The 17756-nt window shown below is 45.6% G+C and overlaps 1 protein-coding gene across 1 annotated transcript in view; it reads right to left on the bottom strand.

Annotated features, from left to right (window-relative positions):
- KLHL2 (kelch like family member 2) overlaps positions 1-17756 on the bottom strand; it is a 459367-nt gene that overhangs the window by 95101 nt on the left and 346510 nt on the right. Inside the window, exon 9 of the mRNA XM_086962394.1 lies at positions 10226-10343. Within this exon, the coding sequence (XP_086818520.1) occupies positions 10226-10343 (118 nt within the window). The remainder of the gene's footprint in view (positions 1-10225; positions 10344-17756) is intronic.

The following is a 17756-nucleotide window of genomic DNA, read 5'->3' as shown; positions in this document are numbered from 1 at the left end:
AGGATAATACCCCAGAGCGGTTAGTTCCAACTCCTCAGGAACTTATTCTAGGTGAGCAAGCAAGCGCACATTTGTGGCGACTGACTTACGATTGTCACTTCAAGAAAGTGCGCTTCAAAACTCTTAAAGGCATTTATGCCGCCTGGAATTATGTTCAGAAACATCTGGGGCTAGGTAGGTTCTCGTATTACACGACCCTTATCAGTAATAGAAACCTCCCAGAGATTTTTTTTGGATTCTTGTATGACCAGGTGGATCAGTTCAGGTATATACCAAATTGGCTCCTTGTACGAGCCAAATGGCTTTACTTCATTTGAATCTTTAAAACGTAAATTTGGCCTCCTACATCGGGACTTTTTTAAATACTTACAGGTTAGGGATTTCATTATGAAGAAGGGGGGTGGTCGGGTTGGATTCAAGAAAATTGAGTTAATCGAAACTGTTATTCAGTGTAATAGAGTGAAAATTGGAGAAATATATAGCAATTTAATTATTGATCTTCCCGATGACCTGGATAAACATACTCAGAACTGGCAGATCAAACTTGGAACTTCAGTTAGCTCCATACAGAAAGCACTTCAATTTTCTCAGTCACTTTTAATGTCCTCTAAATTGCAAGCTCAATTCTATAAAACTTTTTTCCACTTATATCACACCCCCTATAGGCTTGCAAAATGGAGCACTGGCAAAGGGACTTCATGCCCCAGATGCGCGATGCCAGAAGCGGATCTAATACACATGTTTGCTACATGTGGGGCACTCCGTACCATTAGATGCGAGATTTCTAATTTTCTTTCGGAAATATTTGCGACTAAAATGGAGATAACTACGTCAGAAATAATATTGGGGGTAGACAGTGACATCCGAGCGGACAATAGAAAGGGACTTCTGTTCGTCTCTATGGCCGTGCTTAGAATCTGTCTGGCTTCGGCTTGGCTGGACACTGTTCCTCCATCTTTTCAACAATGGCGGGCACGATTATTATCGACATATAGTCTGGAAAAAGCAATATACAGCAGGAAGGGTATGAAAAAGAAAAAGAAGGGACTAGATATCTGGTTCCCACTCGCACATTGGATTGAATGTGTAGAACTGTAACGACTTTAATTATTTTATTGAAAACTTCAGTAGTTTTGTGTTTATGTAATTGGTCTATTTCTATATGTCTAGTATATGTAGTGGATGATGCTTTAGTTATTAGCTTTGTGGAAAATTGCCTGTATTGGGGTGGGTGGGGGGAGGAGGGGTGATATAAAATGTTAAGAAAATGTTCTGCAATAAAGATTTTTTAAAAAAAAGGAAGATCCAGAATAGGGTAGCTCTTAAAGAGCAAAGAATACCCATCTTACTGACATTCAGCTTTAATGCTGGTTATACATCCAATGTTCAACATGCGATAGGCAAGAGAAAGCTTTTTTTGCAATGCCACTCACATTTTTTGAAATCTTTAAAATAATTTGGGTGTAGTTGCGTACAAAAAAAGATGTTAACCCTTGTGACAGAATTGGCTCCACCAGTGCAGCCATCAATGTCTGAATAGTAGTGAGGACAATATCGATCGCTGTGGGACCCCCACAGCTAATTGTGCAAACTGTTGAAGAGTGAGCACCTTTGTTATTTTAAATTACGGGTCGGGTAAAAAAGTACAAAACCAATCCCAAGCATGGCCCTTGATACCAAAGGCGTCAGGTGATCTAAAAAAACGGATGATTCATACCCTGAAGGTTGCTGACAGGTTTAACAGTATCATTGCTTCAGGAATGTTCCCATTCACACACCCCTGTAAATCATGGATACAAAGACCTCAACCAATTCAGTTCTGCTCCCAGAACGGAACCTTTTTTGAAGGTAGTACAGTACGTTTTTTTCCATAACAAAGGCCGGCTGATAAAAACTGCTGTTTCCAACAGCTTTGACAGATAAGGCAGTTGTAAAATCCACAATAGTTTGACAAATTGTTGGGGTCTAATGATGGTTTCTTTACCAACAGAAGCAGCTTTGGAACTTTTAGGAAATACTTTGAAAGAAGCCCTGGGGATGGGCCTAGCACAGATGACATCAAACTGTAACAGCTCTTTGAACATTCAAGCAGGTATGGGATCTTTAGATGAATGAGAGGGTTTGTTATCCTCACAAGTTTAAGAAAGTTTGCATCAGAAAATGGAGGTAGATTGTTGCAGATGACCACAAGTGTTCATTTTTTAATCAGAAAAATGAGGAGTCTAATAAGAGATGCTATATACATTGTACAAGATCAGGTGTCTGAATACAAACCTTAACGTCTGGTTATATAGATCTCACAGTTCCAATTTGCACTTCAAAGTCACCCCTGGGGTTACAGAGAACTTGCATGCCCATATCTAAAAAAAGGGGTGCTTATTTTTTCAACAATCTCTGCAATAGTCGATGGTCTTCTCCAGCTTGAATTGCTGCTGTCTCTCATGAACCTTGTAGACATCCTCAACACCCTCACAAGCACTGCCTATGAACATGATGTCTGACCCTCATCATTCATCAAAGCCTTCTCTGGGGAAGCTTGCCTACCCCTCCTCATCATCGGCATCACCTCCCTCACTCAACCACCTTACCACAAGCTCATAAGGCAGGCCAAATTGTTCTATTCCTGAAAAAACCAACCATAGATCCTGATCGCCTCATCATTCACCAGTCCATCATCCACCTCCTCTTCATCAGGAAAATTATTGAAAAAGCAGTCTACATGCAACTTTAAAATCAGATTAGCGCCAACCATCTCTTGTATGACTACCAATCTGGTTTGAGAACATGCTCCAGCACAGAAACCTACATCACAAATAATGGCAAAATGCCCTCCTGACCACAAGCAAAGTTGACTGCTGCCTCTTGACATTGCTACAGCTCTTAGATGCCTTCAGCATAATCCCACCGCCATGCAGATGCAGAAGTCTTGAACTGGATTCACTGGCAACATCCTTCACTGATTCTTCTTCAACGTACCCAACCACCACCAGTTCATTCACATGGGCACCTCCAGGTCCCAGGAGATCACTATCACATACGGAATCCCCCAGGGCTCCATCTTATCCTTTTATCTTCCACCTTTACATAGAGCTCTTGGGGCTCTAATCACCAAACTTATCAAAATTCGCCAACATGCTGATAAAACACAACTCTACTTGAAAGTCTCCTCCACCCCAAGCAACCAGCATCTCGCACACTTGCTGCACCTCATTGAGACCTGAATGTCAAGCACCTTTGTGAAGTGCAACCACCTGCCCCTACATCCTCAAGAGAACCTTTCTGCTATTCGCCAAGAAGAACAATCAACTACTAATCCACCAACATTAACTTGGATGGATTTGAAGCCCACGTTAAACTTAATTCCTTTCCAAGCAGATTCACCCTAACCACCAAACTCAGGCTCAAGTAAAACACTTCTCATAAAAACCAAGGGAACATGGTACCAGCTCTATCTATTAAAGAAAGTGAAACAATTCCTCTCAGAAAGTAGCTTCAGAACTGCTGTTCAAAGCCTCATACTGTTGCTTCTGGATGGTTGTAAAGCTTTACTCCATGACCTCCAAATCCACACTAGGTCAAATAATTCATCCTCATGCAGCAACATGTCTTATCAAGGGCCTCGAGAAATATGACCACATCACCCCGACTCTGATGGAACGCCACTGGCTCCCTTTGCCGGACCATACAATCTTCAAAACCAACTACATAATCAATAAAAGCCATCACTCATGATGTGCAGAGAATACATCTGTGAGCTGTGCATGACAATGGTACAACTTGGTATCCCAACTAGTAGATCTGAACATCACAATGATAACCATCAAGGTGCTGAATATGTAATAACTGTAAACTATAAAAATGATTACTTGAAAATCCAATATGTGTTTAAAAAAAGCTATACGAGAAAGTACAAAAAATGCAACATACCATTTTGCACCCAAGGTCTGTAGCAACATCCCTGGTCTATCATTACCTCCTCCAACCCTACTCCAATTTATGAAAGAGCTTAAGACACACCACTTCGAAGTACACTACAGTACGGCAAAGTAACAGTCCACCTTTACTCTGTGTACCCAGATTCCCCCACAAACACGAATTTACTCCATCTTTGCTTTGACCGCAAACAGTGCTCTGCTGCCTTTGGCTAGGTTTGTGCAATGCTCATACTGCATATATACATGCTCACCTACAAATGCGTCCATGGTTTTAGTATTGGGACCATGGGAATCAATTTCTATGCAGTCTCAGCAGTCCTGAAAAAAAGCCCACTGACTATCGACACATTTGGGAGGCATTTAAAATGGCATAAGATTCAACTTTACAGTGGTGTTCTTGGTAAATTCATCATTAAAAAAAATTAACTCAGTCAGAAGTGTGAAATATGGGTCTGGTGACCTGTCATGACTAGCAATGAGGCAGGGCTTCCTCTACAGGTCTCAGACCCGTAGTAGTGTCAAACTTTTTGACATTTTAAAAGACATTTATTGGCTGATAGTTCAGGTAGCTTTCCACCACATTGGAAAATGCAATATCTATTATTACCAGAGGGCGGAGCAGTTGCTACTCTGGAAAACAGCTGGATTTTAGCACCATGTCTGGCGCTGCTGAATAGTAGATTGCATGACCATCTGCTTCTCCGCAAATTGATGAGTACATCATCCGTAGAGTGCCGGTTGTGGAGGCTGAGAAGGCCATCCAAGACACCATAGTGTGAGAGCTCTGCAGCCATATCCCGGGAGAGATTAAAAGCCCAAATAGTGATGTAAAAAATGTGCAGCACAAAACTCAGTAGAGGGCAAAGATGATTATTTGCCTTCAGTACATCACCATGTGCAAGAACCTCGAGGCCAAGAGTGAGAAGGAGTTTATAAGAGGTATACAAAAATAGCGCCAGTAGAATAGCAAACACAGGGACACAAAAAACTGCCCTTGTCGAGGTGGAGAGGACCTTCTACCGCATGCAGAGCAAAATCAGCGTTTGGTGTGGTGAATAAAATCCAGGATTGGGAAGGAGAAAATCAAAGCACACTACTAAAATTTCCACCAATGAAGTTTTAAAATAACTGTTTTACAACCAGTGTTATAACATATTTCTGAAAAACAGCAAAGATTTAAAGAATACAAAAATAAATTAGTTTTTTTTGGAAACCATCAAATCAATCAATAAAGCTGCACCTTTGAGACTAAGATACATGTTTTAATGGAAATCCTACAGCCTAGACAAGTAAAATCTGAGCTCATGCTTCCATATAATGATGCCCTCACAGATACTCTGCAGTTACCTGGTCGAAACCATGTTCTTGACCTCGGTGAACAAGCAGGTGCCGGAAGTCAGAGTGGCACCTGGTGACCTGAATTGTCTCATCAAACACTTCACAACAGACTGCTTTATTGTAAAGGCCTCAACCAGAAAGTGAACCCTAACTCAATTCCAACCAATCCCCCAGACAGATGACGCCTTTTCATACATATGCTTTCCTCTGCCAGCTTGGCATTGCGTTACAATATTTCAGTTTGCCAGTTGGCCCAATACACACGTCTTTGGCATATGATCAGCACGATCTTGTCAGCCGTCCCAGAGGATCTTAGTACCCCTCTCTAGCTTAGACAATACATAAAAGGCAGGACATGGTCAAGTATCATACCTATGCCAATCTGCACAGTTTGCATTGGGAGGATAGTTGGTACTAGTACTGTCCTTTATAAACATGCCTGGATAAGGTCGAGTAGTTTTTCTGGCACTGTACAGGCTCCACTAATGGACAAGCACCTTGATTGTTCTTGCTTCTTTGAGAAAAATGTGCAATCCGCTTTGGAGCGCTCTAAAGACAGTACAACTACAGCACATTCCTCTGGGTTATTGACTCCTACTAAACAGTGTCTGCACCACCTCAGGAAAATTCCAAGGAGCTGGCATATATAGGCAGAGACAGCCTTTGCAGCAAGTGATGCAGCAAAAATCCCACTCCTTTTGGGGCCGTGGACATGGAAATGATACACAACATGCAGGCCAGCAGGGGCATCAGTCTTCTAACTCCTCTTTCTCTGCTATAACCGCCACCAATCCACTTTTTGTTGGCCCTTACTGGTACATGTCCACCTGGTGGGAAGTTAGATCCTGTATTTCTTCCCAGCTAGTGATGCATCATGTCGGACAGATGGGTCATACAAATTATACTAGCAGGTCACGTCCTACCTTTTCTGTCTCCCCACACAATATTACTACCAGTCCAGAACGAATATCAGCAGAACATCTGTCCATCCTGCTACAGAGGGTATGCCAGTTGGTCGCCAAGGATGCCATGAAGAGGATACCAGATTCAGAAAAAGGGGGTTGTTACTCTTATATTTTCTCCTTCCGAAAAAAGATAGGGGTCTCAGGCCTATCTTGGACGTCTGCACCCTGTACCTCTTCTTTGCGGGTTGACAAATTCAAAATGCTCACATTGGCTCAGATCCAATCTGCTGAGGTCCCTGGAGACGGGATTATGTCCTAGGGCTTTCAGGATGCATATCTTCATATAGCCATCATCAGTGCCACAGACATTATCTGTGTTGAAGGTAGCCTAGGAGCATTTCCAGTTTGTTGTGCTCCCCTTTAGCCTTATCAGCCCCCCTCGTGTGTACATGAAAGTGATGGCGATAGTTGCCGCCCATCAGCAGAGGCCGGACGTTCTTGTACTCCAGTACCTTGGTGACTGGCTGCTGAAGGCAGGCTCGACCGCAGTCAGTCGTGGACCACCTCTGAACTATGGCAGTACTTTCTACAGTGTTTAACTTCACCATGAACAAGCTGAAGCCCCTCCTGAATCCCTCACAGAGGCTTCTTTTCATTGGGGAGAGCCTGGATTCGGTGGAGTTCAGGGTCCTTCCCCTACAGCAATGATCTAGGTCATTTGGGCTATGATGTCAATGGTTCAGCCTCAGTATCCAGGTGAGAGTGGCTGGCTCTGAGGTTTCTTCGACTCCCATCTCTGTGCATCCTCCTTGCAAAACACACCAGGTGGCACATGCAAGCCCTGCAGTGGCACCTGAAATTCCAGTGGGCTCAGCATCAGGGTTGCCTGTCTGACACCATTCAGAGTAGACTGCTCAAGATCTGCAGAACTGTCTGACCAATCACACTTTACCCTGTGGCAGACCACTCGTCCTTCCCTACCGAGCTGACAGTGGTGACAGACGCATTACTGCTTGGTTGGGGGTCACCTAGGGAAGGTGGGAATGAGAGGACTGTGGTCTTCAGTAGAGGGCCTGTTCTACAACAACCTACTGGAGCCACAAGCCATTCAGGGCCACTTCCATTGACTGGTGGTGTTTTTACAGACATCACCGCTGCCATGTGATACAGAAACAAACAATGCAGAGTGGGGTCCTGGAATCTCTGCCAGTTAGGGCCTCCACCTCTGGTGGTGTCTAGAGCACCTGGGCATCTTTCAGGTCACCAGTCACCTAGCAGAGTCCTTGAATGTCAGTTCAGAAGAATTGAGCACACATCATATGGCAGATCACAAATGGTGTCTATATCTCAATGTGGCACAGGGCATTTTCAACCAGTGAGGGAACTCAGGCAGGATCCCTTTTCACCATTGAGAATGCGCAGAGTCAAGGAATTCACAATTTGGAGTTTCAGCAAGAACACGCATGAGAATCATTTCGGCTCGAATGGAACAACGGACTTCTATAAGGCTCCCTGCCGCTATCTCTCCTGCCTCAAGTTCTGAGAAAGATTAAGAACAACTGGGCCCAAGTAATCCTGGTGGCTCTGGTATGGGCCATGAGAGTGTAGTACTCAGGGCTGTTGAGTAAAACCATCTGACCGGGAGTCTGTGCCAGCAGCAGGGCACAGACTCCCGGTCGAATTTGCTCAACTAGAACCTTCATGCGTGGAGATTGAGAGGTGGAAATTAACACTTTCGATCTGCCCCCAGTGTGGTAGAAGCCCTACTTGCATCCAGGCGCCGCTCCTAGAAATTCTTCTAGAGGGGAGCTGGGATGTTTTTAACTTGGTGCGGCGTCCGTGACACTGACCCCATACAGGCGAAGCTGACAAATGTCTTTTTATTTGTTTTGTCTTTAGCGCAAAAGGTTATTCTTAGCCCTTTCAGACCTTTTACATCTGGTGAAGTTTATTAAAGATTTCACACGTGTTCCCTCCCAAACTCTTTGTGATACCACAGTGAGAACTTAATTTGGGCATAACATTCCTCATGTGTACACTTTTCGAACCTATGCAAAGTCGCTTGCTGTGACTCCTGAAGTTGAAGATTATTTTCCTCATTACAGCTATGTTAGCTCATTGCATGATTGAACTGCAGGCACTGTCAGTGCAACCACCCTACCCTACGTTTTACCAGACGAGTTGATGCTGAGGACTTGGGAGTCCTATTTACTAAAAGTTGTGACTCCTTTAATCTTTTGGCAATTGATCACTCTACTGCTGCTTCCTATTCCCATTCACACTTCAAAAAAGGAGGGAGGGTTCAGTCAGTTGGATCCAAAAGGGCTTGCTTTTAAATTGATCGAAAGAAGGACCATAGAGGGGACAATCAACTATTTGTGTGATTCTCTGGAGCAAAGAAAGACAAAGCTGCGCAAAAAGGACCTTGTTATGGTAGATGGTCCTCTGCATTATGACCTGCTAAGCACAGGCCTAGAAGCAGCCCATGAAAGGCCTGAGAGCCCAGTCTACCAGAGCCAAGGATGCTAACATTGTGTTGATGTATCAGTGCATACATTCATGAACACTACAGCTTTGACAGCCAGGTCCCGGACGGCCCACGCGGTTCTGCAAGACTTTTTTGTCTGCGCCTTCACCACAGACCCTCCAGCAGGTACTGCTTTGGTTTCTATTCTAAGGTGAGAATTCCGATGTTAGAAGTATCATTCAGATCGGGTGAATACTCTATCCAATCACAGATTCCTCACTGCCCTCCCCGTGCCCATTCTGTGGAGTGGTCCCAAACTAGTGTTCAGAACACTGTTACCCACAATTGTTCATGCTGAAAAGTAACAGAAAAGAAACTGATGACAGTAAGTTGGGGTGGCGTCTAAATGGACCTCATCTCTGTTACTTCTGCAGTAGAGTGGAGCCAGCATGGAGCCAAACAATATCACTTAGAAGTGCACAGGAGCAATACTACAAAACAAATCTCCACATTCTACTATCTGCCATTAGTTGTGAACTAGTTAATCTTGGTCAAATTCTCCCATGCTCTAATACGTAAATGAGTTTTGTGCGCATGTAGAATTTGGAAGTGATGCATAACCGCCCCAAGCTTCCAGAAAAGAACGAGAACATTAGGAAATCAAATAAAAACAAATCAAATTACTGCTGTTTACTATAAAGAGTTGTCATTTGCTGTTCATCTCATAGGGAAACGTCCTTTCGGACGAAGCCAGAATCACGCTGTGCCAACACAGTGTCGGCAGTAGAACAAACGCGGCATTAGCACGCATTCGTTCAGCACGCAAATTGTAGCGACTTGCTTTTAGGGGCGCATTGGTGGAATGGTGTTGGATTAAAAGTCCAACACCTTTCCTACTGTTGCGCAGACTGGAGTTGGAATAGTAAATTAAACTATTCCAACATCCAGCACCCCCTAAGGCAAGTCATTAAAACAACTTGCGCGGTGAACACATGCGTCCTAAAGACGCATTCGTACAAAAGACAGCGTTCAGAACGCATGCGTTCTAAACACATGCAGAATACCGTCATACATTCCATTTCATCACATCATTCGAAGCTGGTGAGAGTAAATCAGTGAACACATCCCACAGCTGCCCTCCTTTGTGAGCATTTCAATTCAAGGGAGGCAGATTGGCATTAGGATGGCTTTTGGCACCATTCAGAGCAGAGATGAAATGCTTGTCTTTGACCACGTACAGCGATCCACTACCTTTTGACTAGGTTCGAGCTACAGAAATACCATATATATATCTATACATACATTAAAGGGTGAACAGGATGACCAAATGGTTGCCATATACCGTTCAAGTAAGTACCTTCACACCAAGACCACAGACCAAATTTCAAAATAGTTGTAGGAAGGTCTTTAGGAATGGGGAAACGGACTGCAAACATATTAGCAGTAGGCTCTTTAAAAACATACATTATTTTTCATATCCTATTTCAGAAAAATTCGAAAAATGTTAATGAGTGTCAGCAGTGACACAACAGAAAAAATTATGTACTTTTACATGAGGTCTGGAGCACATTTCTACATACCTGCTCGGCATCTCCTCGTAGGTAACTCTGCCACCTGATACCAGCTCTCTTCTTTGAAATCGTAGCACTCAACACTGCGGATGGCCTTTGGTGCTTGGCCTCCAACAACAACCATTAACTTCAAACAAAGGAAAGCAAAGTTAACTTTTCAGCGTCATGTCTAAAGGAACAGGTAGTCGTTTTTATTTGCATATACCATTTTATTTACCAAATAGTTTGGTACACCAGAGGGACAATCGCACAGCAGTTGCAGATCGCAAGCGACTGTGTGAACTGAATAGTCTTATATATACAGCATGTGTCATCAATTTTTTTTTTTTTTGTAGGCAACATTAGCTGTGCTTTTCTGAATTTGGCTGAAATACATATTTCCAGCGCCAGGAATACTGGATCTCCTAAGCCCCGCTGATATGACTCCGCCACCCTCCACGCACTCAATCCCGGAAGACACACCGATTGCCAAAGGTCCACACCGAACACCACCCATGGCCATTTCTCCTGCAAACACTGCCGAAGATCCTTTACCATCGACAACGCCCCCTCGACCGGCGAAGCCCCACCGGATGCACACACCACGGGAGCCCGGACATGCATCCTCCTCAACGTGCACTCCCTACTCAAACACGCTGTAGAGATCTGGGACCTGATCAACACCCTTGCGCCCGACACCACCTTCTTCACGGAAACCTGGACCAACGCCACCTCTGACCCCAACATCGCCACCGCCCTCACCGATGGTTACAAGATTCAGAGGAAGGACTGCCCCCACCGCCCAGTAGGAGAACTCGCCATCGCACACAAGACCTCCCTCCGACTCTCCACCTCCAGCACGAGCGACCCCCACTCCAACACAGAACACCTCCACTTCCAGATCCAGACCAGCCCCTGGACCCTCACCTGCAGACCCCGGGACCTCGCACCCAGGCCACAACTACCATTGCCGAGCTTGTCGCACCCTACGCCATCACCTCCACGGACTACATCCTACTTGGGGACCTGAACTTCCACTTTGACACACGCAGCGACCCCGAATACACCACCTCCTTGACAACCTCGGACTGAAGCCGCTTCTCAACACTCCCATGCACAGAGCAGGACACACCCTTGACCACATCTTTGCAGGAGGGACAAACATCTGCTTCAGCCTCACCACCAAGCCCCTCTGGATGGACCACCACTGCGTACACTTCACCTTCAACACCACCACCGCACCTAAGCCAGTCCCGCGCCCGCTCCGAAGGAACTGAAGCAAGATCACAGAGGATCACCTCAATACCACCCTTCTCCTAGACCCCCCCGTGCCAAGACCAACGTCAACTCCGCAGCCAAAGAACTTAACCCCTGGATCTCCTGCTGCGCACACAAGCTCGCACCCCTCCGCTAACCCACCAAGCAACGCCCCCTAAAGGCTGCCTGGTTCACCACAGAACTACAAGAAGCCAGACGCTCATGTAGATGCCTCGAGAAAACCTGGCAAAACCGGAAAACCACGGAAGCCCTGAACAACCACAGGAGTGCCCTGAAGGAATACCACCAGCGTATAAGAGACACCAATGGACCTTCATCAGGAACATTATCCACACCATCGCAACCAATGCCAAAGAAGTGTTCAACGTCATACAGCATTTCGCCAAACCCCCAGTGAAGCCACAGACGTCACACCATCCCAGGAACTCTGCAACAAGCTCAGCTCCTACTTCCATCTGAAGATAAAGGCCCTCTACGACAACTTCAGCGAACACACGCCGGACACCACCCCTCTCCCCACCGCTGTTAACAAGCCAACAGTCATGATCTGGAATCCCGCCAGCGTCTAACACATCACGAAACCTTGAAAAACACCCACTCTGGAGCCCCCACAGACCACTGACTACCGCACATCTACCAAAGGGCCGCCGGGGCCATCGCACCCGAACTAGGACGGACCATCAATGCTTCCTTCAAGTCCGATTGGAAAGACGATTGGAAGCAGGCAGAGGTTAAACCCCTCCTGAAGAAACCCACAGCCGACCCGACGGACCTGAAAAACTACCAGACCATCTCTCTCCTCCCCTTCGCGGCCAAAGTCACAGAGAGACTCGTAAACACACAGCTGACAGCCTTCATCAAAGAGAACTCCATCCTAGACCCCTTGCAGTCTGGATTTCGCAGCAACCACAGCACTGAGACCGCCCTCTTTGCCGCCACTGATGACATTCACATGCTATTCGACCAGGGACACACTGTGGCCCTCATCCTGCTAGACCTCTCCGCAGCCTTTGACACCATCTCACATCGCACTCTCACAGCCAGACTTCACAACGCGGGAATACAAGGAACCGTCCTTAACTGGATCCAATCCTTTATCTCCAGCAGAACCCACAGGATCAGACTCCCCCCTTCCTCTCCGAACCCACGGAGATCAACTACAGAGTAACTCAAGCATCATCGCTCAGCCCCACGCTCATCCTTTCCCTCACGAAAAACCCAGAAGACACCACACTCTGCTTCCAGGAAGGAATGAAGAACGTCGCAGCCTGGATGAAAGATAGCTGCCTGAAGCTCAACTCGGAGAAGACTGGGATCCTCATCCTCGGACCCTCCACCTCCGGCTGGGACAACATATGGTGGCCCTCCGCCCTCGGAAGCCCACCCACCCCTACAGACTACGCACAAAACCTCAGCATCATCCTCAACTCTACGCACAAAACCTCAGCATCATCCTCAACTCCTCCGTCACCATGACCCGCAAGATCAACTCTGTCACCTCCACCAGTTTCAACTGCCGCAAGACCTTCAAATGAATACCCCCCGAATGCAGGAGGACCGTCACCCATGCACTCATAACCAGCAGGACTACGGCAACACCCTCAACGCCGGAATAAACAGAACTCTTCTACACAAGCTCTAAACAATCCAGAACGCAGCAGCCAGACTTGTCCTCGAGACTCCACGGCACGAACACATGACCCAACACCTACGAGACCTCCACTGGCTCCCCGTCGAGAGGAGAGTCACCATCAAACTCCTCACCCACACCTACAAATCCCTCCACAAAATCGGACCCAAATACCTCAACGAGAGAGTCTCCTTCCACGTACAAAAGAGGAACCTCCGCTCCGCCGACCTCGTCCTGGTAGAAACCCCACAAATCTGCAGAAACAGGGCAGGCGGAATAGCCTTCTCCTACATCGCAGGCAAGACCTGAAACGAGCTCCCGGTGAACATCAGACGCTCCCCTACCCTGCACACGTTTAGGAAGAACCTCAAGACCTGGCTCTTCACCTGAACCGGAGCTGCACCCTCCCCCCTCAGCCCCTTGAGACCCTCACGGGTGAGTAGCACACTGTATAAACCCCTGATTGATTGATTGATTGAAGCTTACTACACCTGAAAAACGACTTTAATCTTTCATTGACAAATGTATGAAACCCAGGAAAAATTATGACTTCACTTGACAGAGGATTTCATGTGCAAGTAATGAATTCTGAATGAGGAGAGGAAACAAGGTAAGTCTGTCACAGTGTTTTTGAAGTGAGTGATCTCTGAGCTCCAGAGTCAAACTAACTATGCAGCTTCGTATTTAATTATAATCTGCACTCAGTTGGTAGTTCATACATTTCAAAGTGCTCCTTTACATATGGCTTGTGATCCCTCAGGCCGTTGCACTATGCTTTATTTATATCCAAGAGTTTGCTTTCTTGGTGCGGCGCACACTGGATCTAAAAGGAAGATTAACTCTGTTCCGTAACATTTTCTTTGTGAGTTTTTATTACTACAAAATGTATTGTATATATGAATGATTAACAATTAGTTTTTCCCTATGCGTTCTTTCATTTCTTTGCTATCATCTGTGTTTTGTAAATTAAAAGACTGATCATTGCTTACATACCGCGCTGTATGCATCACATATGGCATTCTTTGTTCTCTGTCATTAATGTGCTGAACTCTTGAGCACATGTGCGTTTTCGTTTTAAGTGTGAAACCAGTTGGGTATTTACAAACCTTCTGTTTATTGTAGTCCTAAATACAGGTTTCAATATTCAGTTGTATGTTTTTTATATAATTGAATGAGATGAATGACAGCTCTCTTACATTCCGTATGGATTTTACTATATATTTCAAAAAGCTCAAGCACTTCGAAGAATGTTCGTGGCATGTGTAGCTGTATTCTGCATACTTCATTCTGCATACTTCTACCATCTAGTGTTTGGCTATGATGTGTGCAACTTTTATTTCTTTGAAGTCTTTCAAGCAATAATTTGTAGTGACTCCGCCTATGACTGGTAATACGCAGGGGCTTCGACTCCATTGTTAGATTAATTTTTTTCCACAATCAGGTTTGGACGTGTTACCAATCGAGCTCCAATTCAATATCTCACGCAGCATTGGAACTAAAACGTTCAATGTTCAGGTTCTCCTGAGTGCAGAGTTGTGGAATTCCTAAAGTCCGAGGACCAGGACATATTGTTTAGGGTCAAGGACAACAAGTTTTCATGTTTATTTTGTCCTTGGGACAAGTAGGCCCAACCACCTGCAGCATCAACCCTTTAGCTGCAGGATTACAGTACCACGTTATGGACCAGGGAGGGCATTGTCTGCAGCTAAGTTAAGATTTGTGCCCATATGTTAATGCTGCTCAAACTTGTATTTATGATTAATACAAAGCCTTTATTATTAGAGTGAGTGCTGTAAGGAAATGTAAATTCAGACAGCACTACTGACAGCGGTTCCAGTATAAAAATGTCTACACCAATTTGCAAAGTTTAACAATATGAGGCTACGTATAATGCTTCCAGGATGCTTTCTGATTAGATGCAAAAAATATGCAAACGCTTGAAAGTAAGACTGATGATTCTTTGCTTTAAATAAAAATGTTCATTAAAAAATGCAACTGATTTCTGTTTGGCTTTGCTTTTAGTATTATGTTTGCCAGCGCTTACATGGGTGCCTTATGCCTAGTAATGTGAAATCAATAAGGACTAGCCTATTTGTGAATTTGCATAGACTCAAGACTGTAAGACAGGGTACAAACCCTTTTGTTTGTTCATGAAGCCCTTACCCACCAACCTGGTTGGTGGCATGCTTCATCGGGCCCACCCAGTGACACTGAGTGTGTCCTGGGTGTGATTCAACGCCTAAATACAGCGGAGCAGGTATGTTTCTGAGTGTGCAGTGTAGTGATGTGAAGGTGAAAGTTTAAAAGCTATACAGGGATCCAAGTACTTGAGGGTAAATTATATTTTAATAACTGGGTCGCTGTTAGCATTAAAAAAAGGCTGATGGATGTTATAGGAGTGTTAATTAGGGTCTCCTACATCCAGGTGTGGTCTACATGTTTCAGCCAGGCCTTTATGATTAAAACTGGCTTTCCTCAGGACCAAAGCGTGTAGGTGCAGATAGCTTAATTTTAAGTGATTGTGTAATTTTGAAAATGTGTAGCACTCGCTAAGGTGCTTTACATGTGTGAGGGGGATTCCCTCTTAGAGCATTAGTTGGCTTGTTGCCAAATTAGCTCCATGGAGTAGTCCGGCAGAGGAGTGGACCGAAAATTTCGGTCAGTGTCTGTGTAGAACCTCTAGTTGTCTCTGCGGCCTCCGTATGCCTAGTAATGTCATGCCTTAAGTTTGTTACCCTGTAAGCTCATTCTGATGGGTTTTTTTTATGCACCCCAACAAGAAAACAGGAAGGGGTTTCCCGTTTTACCAGGTACAGTGCGCTAGGAACACTAGAAACTACAATTCCCAGATCTTGGAGTGCGGTGGCCATGTTGGGAGGGGCTTGCGTATAAATGAGCCCCGCTCTTGCCACGCTCCCACTACTTCTCCATCTGACAGCAGATGCAGTCACAGTCATGTTCTGGCTCGTGCACTCTCTTGGGCGTGTCCTGGCCCAGGAGATGCTTTGCATCCGAGAAATCCCAGCGTTCTGATCAGTACAATAATATTGGAACAGGCGCCTTGAGGAGAATCGATTTACAATCCAGTCAGGGTTTGAGATTGGCCCAATCTCGGGGGTAAGAGCGCTTTGCCCTAAGTTCTAACACTTAGGAGTGTAATTATTGGACACTTGGAACTGTACTTACGTAACGAAGCAGGTTCCACCTGTTCATATTTAGAAATTTGTGCATCCATATTTAGAAACTCGTGCATTGAACAGTGCGGAGTTGTAGGGAATATCTTGAGACTGTTATCAGCCAGCAGGACTGAGCATACCCTGCAGCTTAACAACCTGAATTCCTGTCTTGCAGAACGTCCACGGTCCGCTCAAGGCATCTAAAGACCTATTATGTATAGGGTGCCCTTCCCCTATTTGCACCCTGGCGCACTTTAAAAATGGTGCGCTGGGTGCAAACAGAGAAAGTGCGCCCTATTACATGGAATGCACTGCCCCCAGGGCACCCGCAAACTCGTGCTGCCCTGAGGGCAGTGCTTTCAAGTGAAATACGGAGCGGCTTTGAAGCAGCCACACTGTGTTTCACTGTGCAGGTGGCAACCCGCCTGAACTTTTAAAGGGGATTGGAGATCCCCTTGCAAGGCAGGTGCAGTGAACGACTGCACCCACCTGCAAGGGGATATTTGGGGGGTCTATAGGTTCCCCTTTCCCCTCTCCAGAGGGCTTCTATCAGGGGGCACACTGACAGTCCGCCTCCTGAAAGCTTCTTTGCCTCTGCACCCACGTCTGTAATACGGTGCGGGTGCAGAGGCAAAGGGATTCCCTCATTTGCATGGGGCACAAGCATCTGCTGCCCCTTCTGTATTACCAAAGTGCCCCGGGGTGCACAAAGAGTGGGCAAACACCTGTTGCTCCCCCTGGGCACTTAGTGTAATACGGTCCCTGGTAGGTAAACAATAAGACTACATATTATGATTGTGCTTTCTGTTTATCAAATATGCATTGCTCATCATAGTTGTATTATTATATTTGTAGATATCATATCACCTTCACAAATCATCTAGGGGGCTGTGAGACGGGGCGCAGGTACCTATTTTAAGGATACAAAGGTATAGATGATGTAGAGGGAGGTCAAGAGAAGCAGTCACGTTTTACTGCTTTTCCCTTTCAGGTCTCCCTCCCCGTAGTTCCTTCCCCAACACGGTTCCCTCGCCTGCCCACTCCAATTATCTGTGCCATCACGGCATTCAGACCTGGTGGTGCCTGGAGGTGGAACATTCTGGCAATGAGCAAACTCCAAGGAATGACGGTTTGACACCTATACTGGTCAAAATAACAACAGTGGTGATTCAACCTCTATAAACACAAGGAGATGATGGACGGAGTGCTGAAACGTTTCAAACACTCACTTTGCCACTGGTTTCAAGCTAGCCTGACTGATGAAGGGTGTTACCCAGAAACCGGTCCGAGGATGCTTGTTTCCGGTTCTGGGAAGACCTGGCTTGGCAGTTCAGGCTGTACTGTTCCCATAAGGCAGAGGGTCAAGACTGATTTGCATATGGCTGAGTCTGAACTGAGGTGGCGAAGTGAGCTAAAGAATGATGATGGATTCAACCCAGATCTGCGACTTGGGGTGAGTGTCTGAAACGTTTCAGCA

The sequence above is a fragment of the Lissotriton vulgaris genome, chromosome 3_1 (assembly GCF_964263255.1).
Source record: "Lissotriton vulgaris chromosome 3_1, aLisVul1.2, whole genome shotgun sequence".
In the NCBI taxonomy this organism is placed as follows: Eukaryota; Metazoa; Chordata; class Amphibia; order Caudata; family Salamandridae; genus Lissotriton; species Lissotriton vulgaris.
This window is presented reverse-complemented; position numbering and strand designations above follow the sequence as displayed.